At 45.5% G+C, this 12,500-nt stretch overlaps 1 protein-coding gene across 3 annotated transcripts in view; it reads right to left on the bottom strand.

Moving 5' to 3' along the window:
• Positions 1 to 12,500, bottom strand: part of LOC139534674 (VPS10 domain-containing receptor SorCS2-like) — a 451,135-nt gene that overhangs the window by 17,644 nt on the left and 420,991 nt on the right. For all 3 annotated transcript variants that reach the window (XM_071333995.1, XM_071333996.1, XM_071333997.1), the window contains exons 10-16: positions 9,779 to 9,925; positions 9,055 to 9,157; positions 7,449 to 7,525; positions 7,083 to 7,174; positions 5,208 to 5,315; positions 757 to 877; positions 445 to 578 (exon numbers count right to left, since the gene is read on the bottom strand). In XM_071333995.1, coding sequence (XP_071190096.1) covers positions 445 to 578; positions 757 to 877; positions 5,208 to 5,315; positions 7,083 to 7,174; positions 7,449 to 7,525; positions 9,055 to 9,157; positions 9,779 to 9,925 — 782 coding nt within the window. The remainder of the gene's footprint in view (positions 1 to 444; positions 579 to 756; positions 878 to 5,207; positions 5,316 to 7,082; positions 7,175 to 7,448; positions 7,526 to 9,054; positions 9,158 to 9,778; positions 9,926 to 12,500) is intronic.

Below are 12,500 nucleotides of genomic sequence, written 5' to 3'. Positions count from 1 at the left end.
GTAGATAAGGGTAAACTGGTCCTAGAACAGTAGATAAGGGTAAGCTGGTCCTAGAACAGTAGATAAGGGTAAATTCCATTCAGTGTGCAGAGAAAGGGCAAAGGTCAAATGAGCTCAATGATCGATAGACACCAACATCAATATCAATGATCGATAGACACCAACATCACACACGCCAACAGGATCAATATCAATTATCTAGTCTACATACAGCATCGATTGATTGTTTATGGTGAATTACAGTGTTATTCTCATTCAGAACAGAGTTGGAAATGAAAGATGATCCTCATTGAAAATGCTTCTATTGGATTTTCAACTAATCTCCTAAACAGAAAAGGAATTCAAGCCTAACCCTGATTGTGACGCATATCATATGTGCTTATCTCAAGTCTAAACCTCAAGTATAGTCTATTGCACTAGAGTGTGTTGGTTGTGGTGTCTCACCAGTTGAAGTCTTTCTCGGAGCACTGGCAGGGCTTGGTAGTCAGGGAGGAGGTGTAGCTCCTCCCCTTGATACAGAACGCAGTGTCCTTCCTCTTCCTGAAACTCCTCTCCTGACCCATGATGCACTCCTCTCCCTGAGGAGGGCCAAAAGTATACATTTGCTAACTGTAAAGGTGCAGGATACACACAACATTCTTACAAAGAGCTGCACAAGACTGTGTGTGTGTGTGTGTGTGTGTGTGTGTGTGTGTGTGTGTGTGTGTGTGTGTGTGTGTGTGTGTGTGTGTATTAGTGTGAGTGTGTGTTGAGTACCTGCAGATCTGTGAGTTTCCAGGAGTCGTAGTCTCCCTCTGTACACTGTCTGGGGAATGACTGTCTGAAGTCCACCTTGACCAGCTCCCAGTCTGACCGATAGCTGATGTGACCGAACACCCTGGAGGGAGAGACGCACAGGAGAAATACAGATCTAATATGATCATATTATCATCACTTTGATGTCTGTTTACTGTCTACTGTCTTAGAAATCTGTAGATGTTTTTTCATAGAGACTCGAGACGTGACTCCTGTACCATATCCACTGTCCACGGTCTCAGCCAATCCCCTCTGTTGGGAACAAGGCAGTCTGAAGGTAGCGGTGTCACATGACAGCACTCCAGCCACACTCTTTTCATCAGCACTAATGAGTAGGGATGCACTTAAGGGCTCCTGGAAACGACATCTTTCTATAGTCCATACTTTGCATATTAAACACACCAGATGCCCCTGTAAATGATGAGGGCCTTCAAAGCCATTGACTGCTCTGCACATAAGATTGGCTTGGCGTTAATGTGTTTTTATAAACTCAAAGGCATTCATAAAAGCATCGAATGAAAGACGATCAAATTGAGTTGTACAATGTATCTCCACTAGGTGGCGATATACCATTGAATAAAAAGGAGAACATACAAAAATGTACTTATGCAATAAAAATTGACCAATTCCAAGTCTGTGAGAGCATGTTCTTTAAGGAACAAATTGATGTGAAAACATGTCATCAGTTGTGTTATGTATGCGACAATGGAATGTAACCTAGGTGTCTGGTTAGACTGTAAACTCTCCTTCCAGACTCATATCAAACATCTCCAATCCAAAATCAAATCTAGAATCGGCTTTCTATTTCGCAACAAAGCCTCCTTCGCTCACGCCGCCAAATTTACCCTAGTAAAACTGACTATCCGACCGATCCTCGACTTCGGCGATGTCATCTACAAAATAGCTTCCAATACTCTACTCAGCAAATTGGATGTAGTCTATCAAAGTACCATCCGTTTTGTTACCAAAGCGCCTTATACCACCCACCACTGCAACCTGTATGCTCTACAGGCCCTCGCTACATATTCGTCACCAGACCCACTGGCTCCAGGTCATCTATAAGTCTATGCTAGGTAATCCTCCGCCTTATCTCAGCTCACTGGTCACGATAACAACACCCACCCGTAGCACGCGCTCCAGCAGGTATATCTCACTGGTCATCCCCAAAGCCAACACCTCCTTTGGCCTCCTTTCCTTCCAGTTCTCTGCTGCCAATGACTGGAACGAATTGCAAAAATCGCTGAAGCTGGAGACTTACATTTCCCTCACTAACTTTAAACATCAGCTATCTGAGCAGCTAACCGATTGCTGCAGCTGTACATAGTCCATCTGTAAATAGCCCACCCAGTCTACTTACCTCATCCCCATATTGTTTTTATTTACTTTGCTCTTTTGCACACCAGTATCACTACTTACACACCATCATCTGCTCATCATCATCTGCTCATCTATCACTCCCGTGTTAATCTGCTAAATTGTAATTAATTTGCTACTATGGCCTATTTATTGCCTTACCTCCTCATGCCATTTGCACACACTGTATATAGACTTACTTTAAAAAAATCTTGTGTTATTGACTGTACGCTTGTTTATTCCATGTGTAACTCTGTGTTGTTGTTTCTGTCGCACTGCTTTGCTTTATCTTGGCCAGATCGCAGTTGCAGATGAGAACTTGTTCTCAACTAGCCTACCTGGTTAAATAAAGGTGAAATAAAAAAATACAAAATAAAACCCATTCTAATAGGATGTAACCCATTCTAATAGGATTTAGTCCATTCTAACAGGATTTAACCCATTCTAATAGGATTTAACCCATTCTAAAAGGATTTAACCCATTCTAACAGGATTTAACCCATTCTAACAGGATTTAACCCATTCTAACAGGATTTAACCCATTCTAACAGGACTTAACCCATTCTAACAGGATTTAACCCATTCTAACAGGATTTAACCCATTCTAACAGGATTTAACCTATTTTAATACGATTTAACCCATTCTAATAGGATTTAATCCATTCTAACAGGATTTAACCCATTCTAACAGGATTTAACCCATTCCATTCTAACAGGATTTAGTCCATTCTAATAGGATTTAACCCATTCTAACAGGATTTAACCCATTCTAACAGGATTTAACCTATTCTAATACGATTTAACCCATTCTAATAGGATTTAACCCATTCTAACAGGATTTAACCCATTCTAACAGGATTTAACCCATTCTAATAGGATTTAACCCATTCTAACAGGATTTAACCCATTCTAATAGGATTTAACCCATTCTAACAGGATTTAACCCATTCTAACAGGATTTAACCCATTCTAATAGGATTTAACCCATTCTAATAGGATTTAACCCATTCTGATAGGTAGCAAATTACTTTCTATCGTGAATGGTGGATGTCAGCCCACAAATAAGATGCTGTTGTGTTATTCTCCCTCTCTCTGTCTATCTAGCATGTGACAAGTCACAGTTTTTACCTCCCAAGGCTCTTGTCATTAGTATGTGAAGAGGACTCTCTCCCTTCCAGCCTGTCCTTGCTGCTAAGTCAATTTTTGAGTCTTCTCAAAAATTGAAGTCAGTTGTCCGCTACACGTAAATATACATTTGTACATTTCAGCTCTTATCCAGAGCGACTTCCAGGAGCAATTAGGGTTAATTGCCTTGCTCAAGGGAACATTGACAGATTTCTCACCTAGTCTACTCGAGTATTCAAACCAGTAACCTTTCGGTTACTGTCCCAACGATAGGCTACCTGCCGCACCGGAAGCAGATGGTGCATGTGTGTGTATGTGTGTGTATGTGTGTGTATGTGTGTGTATGTGTGTGTATGTGTGTGTATGTGTGTGTATGTGTGTGTATGTGTGTGGGTCATCCCTGACGTAGGAGACAATTGTTGTTCTGTTATTTCAGGATTGTGTCCTCTCTCTACACCCCCCTCCACCCCCACCACCTCTGTTACACCCCCCCTCCACCCCCACCACCTCTGTTACACCCCCCTCCACCACCACCACCTCTGTTACACCCCCCCCCTCCACCCCCACCACCTCTGTTACATCCCTCCCCCCCTCCACCACCACCTCTGTTACACCCCCCCCCCCCTCCACCACCACCTCTGTTACACCCCCCTCCCTCCACCACCACCTCTGTTACAACCCCCTCCACCATCTTTGCTCAAATGAAACCCAGGTCTCATCTCCCCACTGGGGCCAAAATTCTGAGTTTTTGTGCCTCTACTCTCACTCCAGCCAATTCACAAGAGATGATTCGATTAGGGGAGAGAGGGGGAGAGATGGAAAAATAGATGAAGGTAGAGACAGTAAGAGAGAGAGAGAGAGAGTGAGAGAGAGAGAGAGAGAGAGAGAGAGTGAAAAGAGGGCAACAGAACATTTTTTAAAACAGAAGAAAACAGAGAAAGAGTGAAAGAAGAAGCGTTCTCTCCACATGCACCATCATCTTCCTCACTGGGCTAATCAACCCCTCAAGAAAATCATGGAGGAAACGACCGTGTCATAAAAAACGGAAAATTGGGCGCTCCACTCCACCTAATGGAGAGTGAATTTTGGAGATGAGAAAACCCTGCTGGTGCAAAATATGAGTCCTGGAGAGGCAGCTGATCCTTATTCCTTCACTAAGCCGCTTATTTGCACGCAGAGGAGCCAGGACTTAGGCAGGGAGAGCAGGCTAGGAGTGTGAGCTGAGCAGCAGCAGAGGAGCCAGGACTTAGGCAGGGAGAGCAGGCTAGGAGTGTGAGCTAAGCAGCAGCAGAGGAGCCAGGACTTAGGCAGGGAGAGCAGGCTAGGAGTGTGAGCTGAGCAGCAGCAGAGGAGCCAGGACTTAGGCAGGGAGAGCAGGCTAGGAGTGTGAGCTGAGCAGCAGCAGAGGAGCCAGGACTTAGGCAGGGAGAGCAGGCTAGGAGTGTGAGCTGAGCAGCAGCAGAGGAGCCAGGACTTAGGCAGGGAGAGCAGGCTAGGAGTGTGAGCTGAGCAGCAGCAGAGGAGCCAGGACTTAGGCAGGGAGAGCAGGCTAGGAGTGTGAGCTGAGCAGCAGCAGAGGAGCCAGGACTTAGGCAGGGAGAGCAGGCTAGGAGTGTGAGCTGAGCAGCAGGAGGTGTCACTGAGACTGCCGGATCAATTCTCAATATCTCCTGGGTGAATCATCGCCTGGCCATTTCATCTGAAGAATAGGCTCAAGCCAATCAGACACCGCAATGTTAAGGTGATAGTGTTAAGAAACCAATCAATTACTTTGTTACTAGTTGAGAGAGTTGCAATAAACCAATGGCAGAGCTTTGGAGAAGAGGTGTCCTTGAAATGGGGCCTATTCTCAGACTGCAAATCTCATAATTCCCTTTCCAAACGACTGTATATAGCTCCATAGACGATTATGGAAGATTCCAGGGCACACTCACGTCATGACCAACGTCTCATCTCCCGGCTCGCTCAAAAGTCCGTCCACGAACACTGAGGTGCTTGTGAAGGTGTGGATGGTCCAGGTGCGTCCCTCATCAATACTGAACCTGGGGAGAAAAAACATCAACACAATCACATCCACTATATGGAAGTTTAGAGGCTCTTTTCAACAAGCGGCCATCTTGGATGAGGTAGAAATTCATCTCTATATTAGTAGGGTTCCTGACTAGCAGGATGTAATGCCGTCACACAAAAAAACTATGCATCGATAACTATCACAACTATAGATTTAACTACATAACTAGATGTCTACTGACCTTAAGTTCTTTCTAAGAATCTTGGAAAAAGTGAGTCTCCATATTGGTAGGGTGCCCTGCTAGGTTCTATGCGGTCGTACATGACTTACAGTTCTATAGGCTTTAATAGAACGGCCATCTTGGAAAGAGGCTCAAAAGACCCTTCATAATGAGTTCCTGTCTAGAAGGTTGTATGCGGTCATACATGCCGTGAGAGGTCAGATTATCTCCACGACTGAACCATGACCTGGAACTGGTCACCAGGCTGTTTCGGCGTGGGTTTGTCTTCAAACACGCCACCAGACGCACACGCTAATGTTTACCAACGCAAGGACTTTAAAATTAGAGGATAAAGTACACAAAGCTAACCGCTAGCTCGAATTAACCTCCTGTGGTTATGGCTCCCGGAATCAACAGGGTTACATAAGTATGGTTGTGTATTGGAAAGGAATCAACGTGGGATTGAGAAGCAGACCCATGTCTGTAGGCTATGCAATTAATCATGTGCTTACAAGCCTTGAGAATAACTAGAGAAACACACTAGAGAGACAGATTAGATAATATGCACAGAGTATGAGAGAGACAGACATTCCAATACTGTATACAGAGAGAATCAGCCAGAGGGAATGGTTTGTTGTTGTCTGTCTCATATCTCTCTCTCTCTCTTTCTCATTCCCTCGTTCTTTCTTCCTCCATAACACTCAAAGAACATGTTCAAAGATGAACTTACCGTGAGGACACAGTGGAAGTCCTTTGCTGCAATCTAATCTTTTAATAACACACAAGTGTGTATTTGTGATGAATGAATGTACACCACAGATTTCTCTAACACCAATCTGCATGTAATCCCTATTTCATACGTACCCTGAATAAGCACAACATGACTGCATTAGAATATGTACAGATTTACTTCTGAATGTACACATTATTATGTATAAGCCTACATGTTTTATTTTGGCATCTCACCTCTGAGAATGTTACGTTTTTACATTATTAAAAGCAACGTGGCAGCGGTGGGATAATACATGAGCAACCCAAAGCAACCCGCTGCTATTTGTGTTAGAGTGATCCAGAGCCAGGAATTAGCTAACAAGTGTGTGTGAAGGGAAGTCAGAATATTGGCACGGGGCATCCTTGAGTTGGGTTCTTTTGCTTTCCAAGGGGCCCCTAAACGAAAGTGAATCTCTGTGATCTACATACATGTATGTGCACTTCTGAGAAGGGGAGAAAAATGTCTCGTTTGAGGCTGTGAATTTAGGAATTTCTGGGTTTGAAGAGGTCTCTCTCTCTCTCTCTCTCTCTCTCTCTCTCTCTCTCTCTCTCTCTCTCTCTCTCTCTCTCTCTCTCTCTCTCTCTCTCTCTCTCTCTCTCTCTCTCTCTCTCTCTCTCTCTCTCTCTCTCTCTCTCTCTCTCTCTCTCTCTCTCTCTCTCTCTCTCTCTCTCTCTCTCTCTCTCTCTCTCTCTCTCTCTCTCTCTCTCTCTCTCATTTTGTTGATGGTTAGAGGAGCCTACTTGAGTATTTTGTTGACAGTTTGATGAGCCTACTTGAGTATTTTGTTGATGGTTAGAGGTGCCTACTTGAGTATTTTGAGAGGGATGGAGGTGTCTTTGATGGCAACGATGACCCCTCCATGGTCCAGGTACAGGATGTGATGCTCCTCCTCAAACACCTGAAAACAGGAAGGAGAATTGCAGGAAATTATGAAAGAGACAGGAAGTGGAAAGTTAGTTGATGACTGCAAGAAATTAAAAGGATTACAGTACATGAATAAGACACACAGAAGAAGAGCATAAAACGTCTCGAAAAAGTTGAACACTGTAGCCTGAACGTTTTTTTAGCAGACAAACACATTTGAATGCCCTCCTCTTCCACAGTTAATTATCCCATCTCTGCTTTTCAGAAGAGTGGAGAAAAGAGGGGGATAGAGAGAGACTGAGACTTACCTGCCTCCAGGTCTTCCCACAGTCAGAGGTGATGTACATCTCTTCTTTATACTCCACCAGCTGGGAACCCAAGTTACCTGAAAGAAAGAAAGAGAGAGAGAGAGACCAGTGAGGGAGGAGGAGGCGCTCTGTCGGATCAAAGCCTCCTGCACCTACAAATAATTTCAGATAATTTTCCTCTCTTTTTTTAACAGCGGGAACGAGGGAAAAGAGGAGGGGAGAAGTGAGGGTTGGCATGGCAGCACGTTCTCACTCAGAGGATGAGGCACCCCACTTATCCCCTTCACTCAGGACTCTGTCTAACTCTCCTCCTCCAGAGGTGCCCGAACAGAAATGCTAAGTATTCAATAAATAAAAGCAGCGGTGACTGAGTGAACTCTTCTCTGGGGTTGAAGTGCTTTTGGAACTGAATCTTCCATTCCTCTAAGCCTCTACCTTTCTAAGGTAAATCCAGGCTGTCTGGAGGAGTGGCACTGTCAACAATAGAGCGGTCTGAGAAGGTTTAGGTGGATAGTGGGCTTGGTGAAGTGTGGAGCACACAGCTCCGCTGCTAGTTTCCCCCCACTGTGTCTGCCTGGCGTAAGCCTGCATTATGTCCAGTCTTGTTTGTCTGATGGCTCCACTGTATTGCAACACAGAGAGCTATCAAAGCCTCAGAGCTGCTTCACAGTAATGACTGGGGCTGGGATCCCTCACTTCCTTCACAGTAATGACTGGGGCTGGGATCCCTCACTACTTCACAGTAATGACTGGGGCTGGAATCCCTCACTACTTCACAGTAATGACTGGGGCTGGAATCCCTCACTACTTTACAGTAACGACTGGGGCTGGAATCCCTCACTGCATTACAGTAATGACTGGGGCTGGAATCCCTCACTACTTCACAGTAATGATTGGGGCTGGAATCCCTCACTTCGTTCACAGTAATGACTGGGGCTGGAATCCCTCACTGCATCACAGTAATGATTGGGGCTGGAATCCCTCACTGCATCACAGTAATGATTGGGGCTGGAATCCCTCACTGCGTCACAGTAATGACTGGGGCTGGAATCCCTCACTGCATCACAGTAATGACTGGGGCTGGAATCCCTCACTGCATCACAGTAATGACTGGGGCTGGAATCCCTCACTGCATCACAGTAATGACTGGGGCTGGAATCCCTCACTGCATCACAGTAATGACTGGGGCTGGAATCCCTCACTGCATCACAGTAATGACTGGGGCTGGAATCCCTCACTAGAACCAGTAGTCTAAAGCTTACTTAGACTAACCAACGCCGGTTCACTAGCAAACTAGTTGATTTCTTAGATTTTTTTTCTTCTTAAAACTGCAATGCTGGTTAAGGGTTTGTAAGTAAGCATTTCCCTGTAAGGTCTACACCTGTTGTATTCGGCGCATGTGACAAACACAATTTGATTTGAAACTGTAGGGGTTCCCAGTCTGTGTCCCCACAGGGTGCTGTTACAGTGTCTCATACAGAGAGTAATGCTGTGTTCCTATAAAGCCAAACAACCAGAATGATTGGTCATAATGTAACCATGGCCACTGCAGTAATGACGTAAGGACAGTGGTAGTCATGGGGCAGTGGTAGTCGTGGTTACTCACCTGCGCCCATGATGAGTCCGGGGGCAGAGTCTTTGGTGTGGACGGTCCCTGATACGTAGGGGTTGTCAGCCCAGCGCAGGTGGAGGTGGAGGTGACAGTCAGGCTAGGAGAGGGGTAAAACATGAGTTATGTCACATTATAAGGGTAGTACTCTATGTTGTGTGATCTATGGGGCCTGTATCTGGCCCTCTCAAACCTAAACAAAAATAAGTAGCCTGTTTGCAGCCTTATTAGGCAGTAGATTAAACACAGACAACACACATGAATCCACCTTTAACAGAAATGTACCAATCACCAGCCTTCTATTCAATCAGACATTATTATTCTAATGTGCTTTGAGACAGGCCTTTTAGATGGAGTAGTAGCAGTGTTTGTGTCGTCTTGGACACACCGTGCGGGTGATAGTGTTGTTGTCAGAGGACATAAAGCTGTCTCTGACCTGTCACCTGGCGTCGCGGTCACAAACGAGGAGCAGATATAAACGACAGAGGAGTAATGGGTGTTCAAAAACGAAGTTATGGTTAAACTTTCTCTGTCTGAGGGACTGATGGCTAATAATGACTCAGACACCCAGCCCTGTAGATGTTCACAAGACCACGGGTTGCCGATTGAATACTTTAAAACTGCACTCTTCTTGCCTTCCATCCTAGAAGTAACCACTTACATGTCGGCAGATTGATGGGTATAAAGCTGCTGCATTGTGGGCAGTGCATGGTTTCCTTACTGATTTGCAGTTGACCGGTTTGCCGTTCATGTCAGTAGTAGGCGGGGCTAGCGGTTCCCAGTCTCGGCCTTTGTTATAGGTGATGAGAGTCCGCACTTTGCCATCCACCTTCTGATTGGCCAGGAAGACCCCCTTGATCCCACGCACCTGGAAAGCAATGACAACAGACATCTCAGTTATGGTATTATACTGTAGTGAGGTAGACAACTGATGCGGGGTCAGTTTGTATGGGTCCTAGCTATAGTAACAGCACAGGCTTGTAGAAAAGACTGTTCAGAGATCAGAATGTTGTTTAGGCAGAGACAGAATCCCACAGAGCAGAGTTCTCCAGACAGTGCCAGGAAGTATTCAGACCCCTTGACGTTTCCACATTTTGTTACATTACAGCCTTATACTAAAATGTATTTAAAAAATCTATCGACACACAATACACAATAATGACGAAGCGAAAACAGATGTATTAAAAATAAAAAACATAAATACCTTATTTACATATGTATTCAGACCCTTTGCTATGAGACTCAAAATTGAGCTCAGGTGCATCCTGTTTCCATTGATCATCCTTGAGATGTTTCTACAACTTGATTGGCGTCCCCCTGTGGTAAATACAATTGATTGGACATGATTTGGAAAGGCACACACCTGTCTATATAAGGTCCCACAGTTGACAGTGAATGTCAGAGCAAAAACAAAGCCATGAGGTCGAAGGAATTGTCCGTAGAGACAGGATTGTGTCGAGGCACAGATCTGGGGAAGAGTACCAAACATTTCTGCAGCATTGAAGGTCCCCAAGAATACAGTGGCCTCCATCATTCTTAAATGGAAGAAGTTTGGAACCACCAAGAATCTTCCTAGAGCTGGCCGCCTGATCCAAACTAAGCAATCGGGGCAGAATGACCTTGGTCAGGGACGTGACCAAGAACCCGATGGTCACTCTGACAGAGCTCTGTGGAGATGGGAAAACCTTCCAGAAGGACAACCATCTCTGCAGCACTCCACCAATCAGGCCGTTATGATAGAGTGGCCAGATGGATGCCACTCCTCAGTAAAAGGCACATGACAGCCTGCTTGAATTTTGCCAATAGGCACTAAAGGACTCTCAGACCATGAGAAACAAGATTCTCTGGTCTGATGAAATCGAGATTGAACTCTTTTGCCTGAATGCCAAGCATCACGTCTGGAGGAAACCTGGCACCATCCCTACAGTGAAGCATAGTGGTGGCAGCATCATGCTGTGGGGATGTTTTTCAGTGGCAGGGACTGGGAGACTAGTCAGGATCAAGGGAAAGAGGAACGGAGCAAAGTACAGAGAGATCCTTAAAGAAAACCTGCTCCAGAGTGCTCAGGACCTCAGACTGAGGCGAAGGTTCACCTTCCAACAGGACAACGACTCTAAGCACACTGCCAAGACAACGCAGGAGTGTCTTCGGGACAAGTCTCTGAATGTCCTTGAGTGGCCCAGCCAGAGCCCGGACTTGAACCCGATCGAACATCTCTGGAGAGACCTGAAAATAGCTGTGCAGCAATGCTCCCCATCCAACCTGACAGAGCGTTCGAGGATATGCAGAGAAGAATGCGAGAGACTCCCCAAAGCTTGTAGCGTCATGCCCAAGAAGACTCGAGGCTGTAATCGCTGCCAAAGATGCTTCAACAAAGTACTGAGTAAAGGGTCTGAATTCTTATGTAAATGTGATCTTTCTGTTTGAATTTTTTTATAAATTAGCAAACATAAAAAATAAACGTTTTTTGCTTCGTCATTATGGGATATTGTGTATAGCTTGATGACGGGAAAAAAAGGTTGTAACCTAACAAAATGTGGAAAACGTCAAGGGGTCTGAATACGTTCCGAAGGCTCTGTATAATGTAACTATTATTGCTACTCGGTCAGGGGAGAGACACTTGTCAGCAGGTCCGGTCAAGAGAGACTACCTAAGGGGAATATGGAATAAACTACCTGTCTAGATGTCTCCGTCTATGAAACTCGTATCTACTGTATCTGTGTACCCCTCTGTCTGTCTTGTCTTCCTCTATCTGTACCTGCAACACACCCTCTCTCCTCCTCTCTCTCCCTCTATCTCCTTCTTTCTCTAGCTTTCCCTCCATCTCCTTTACTCTCTTTCTTTTTCTCCATCTCCCTCACTGTGTGATGAGAGTGCAGCCTGGAGCGAGGGATGTGAGAGGAGGAGAAGAAACGTGTTCTGCAGTGCTGGCCCTCGGCTTCACGGACCATTTCCTCCCTCTCTTCCTCCCATCTTCCTCTCCTCTTCCTCCTCTCTTCCTCCTCTCTTTCTCCACTCTTTCTCCACTCTTCCTCTACTCTTCCTCCTCTCTTCCTCTACTCTTCCTTTACTCTTCCTTTACTCTTCCTTTACTCTTCCTTTACTCTTCCTCCTCTCTTCCTCCTCTCTTCCTCCTTTCTTCCTCCACTTTTCCTTTACTCTTCCTCCTCTCCTCCTCCTCTCTTCCTCCTCTCTTCCTCCTCTCTTCCTCCTCTCTTCCTCCCCCTTCCTCCCCTCTTCCTCCTCTCTTCCTCCTCTCTTCCTCCCCTCTTCCTCCTCTCTTCCTCCTCTCTTCCTCCCCCTTCCTCCTCTCTTCCTCCCCCTTCCTCCTCTCTTCCTCCCCCTTCCTCCTCTCTTCCTCCTCTCTTCCTCCTCTCTTCCTCCTCTCTTCCTCCCCTCTTCCTCCTCTCTTCCTCCTCTCTTCCTCCTCTCTTCCTCCCCTC

The sequence above is a fragment of the Salvelinus alpinus genome, chromosome 11 (genome assembly GCF_045679555.1).
Source record: "Salvelinus alpinus chromosome 11, SLU_Salpinus.1, whole genome shotgun sequence".
Taxonomy (NCBI): domain Eukaryota; kingdom Metazoa; phylum Chordata; class Actinopteri; order Salmoniformes; family Salmonidae; genus Salvelinus; species Salvelinus alpinus.
The sequence above is the reverse complement of the archived record's forward strand: the minus strand, read 5'-3'. Positions and strand labels throughout refer to the sequence as shown.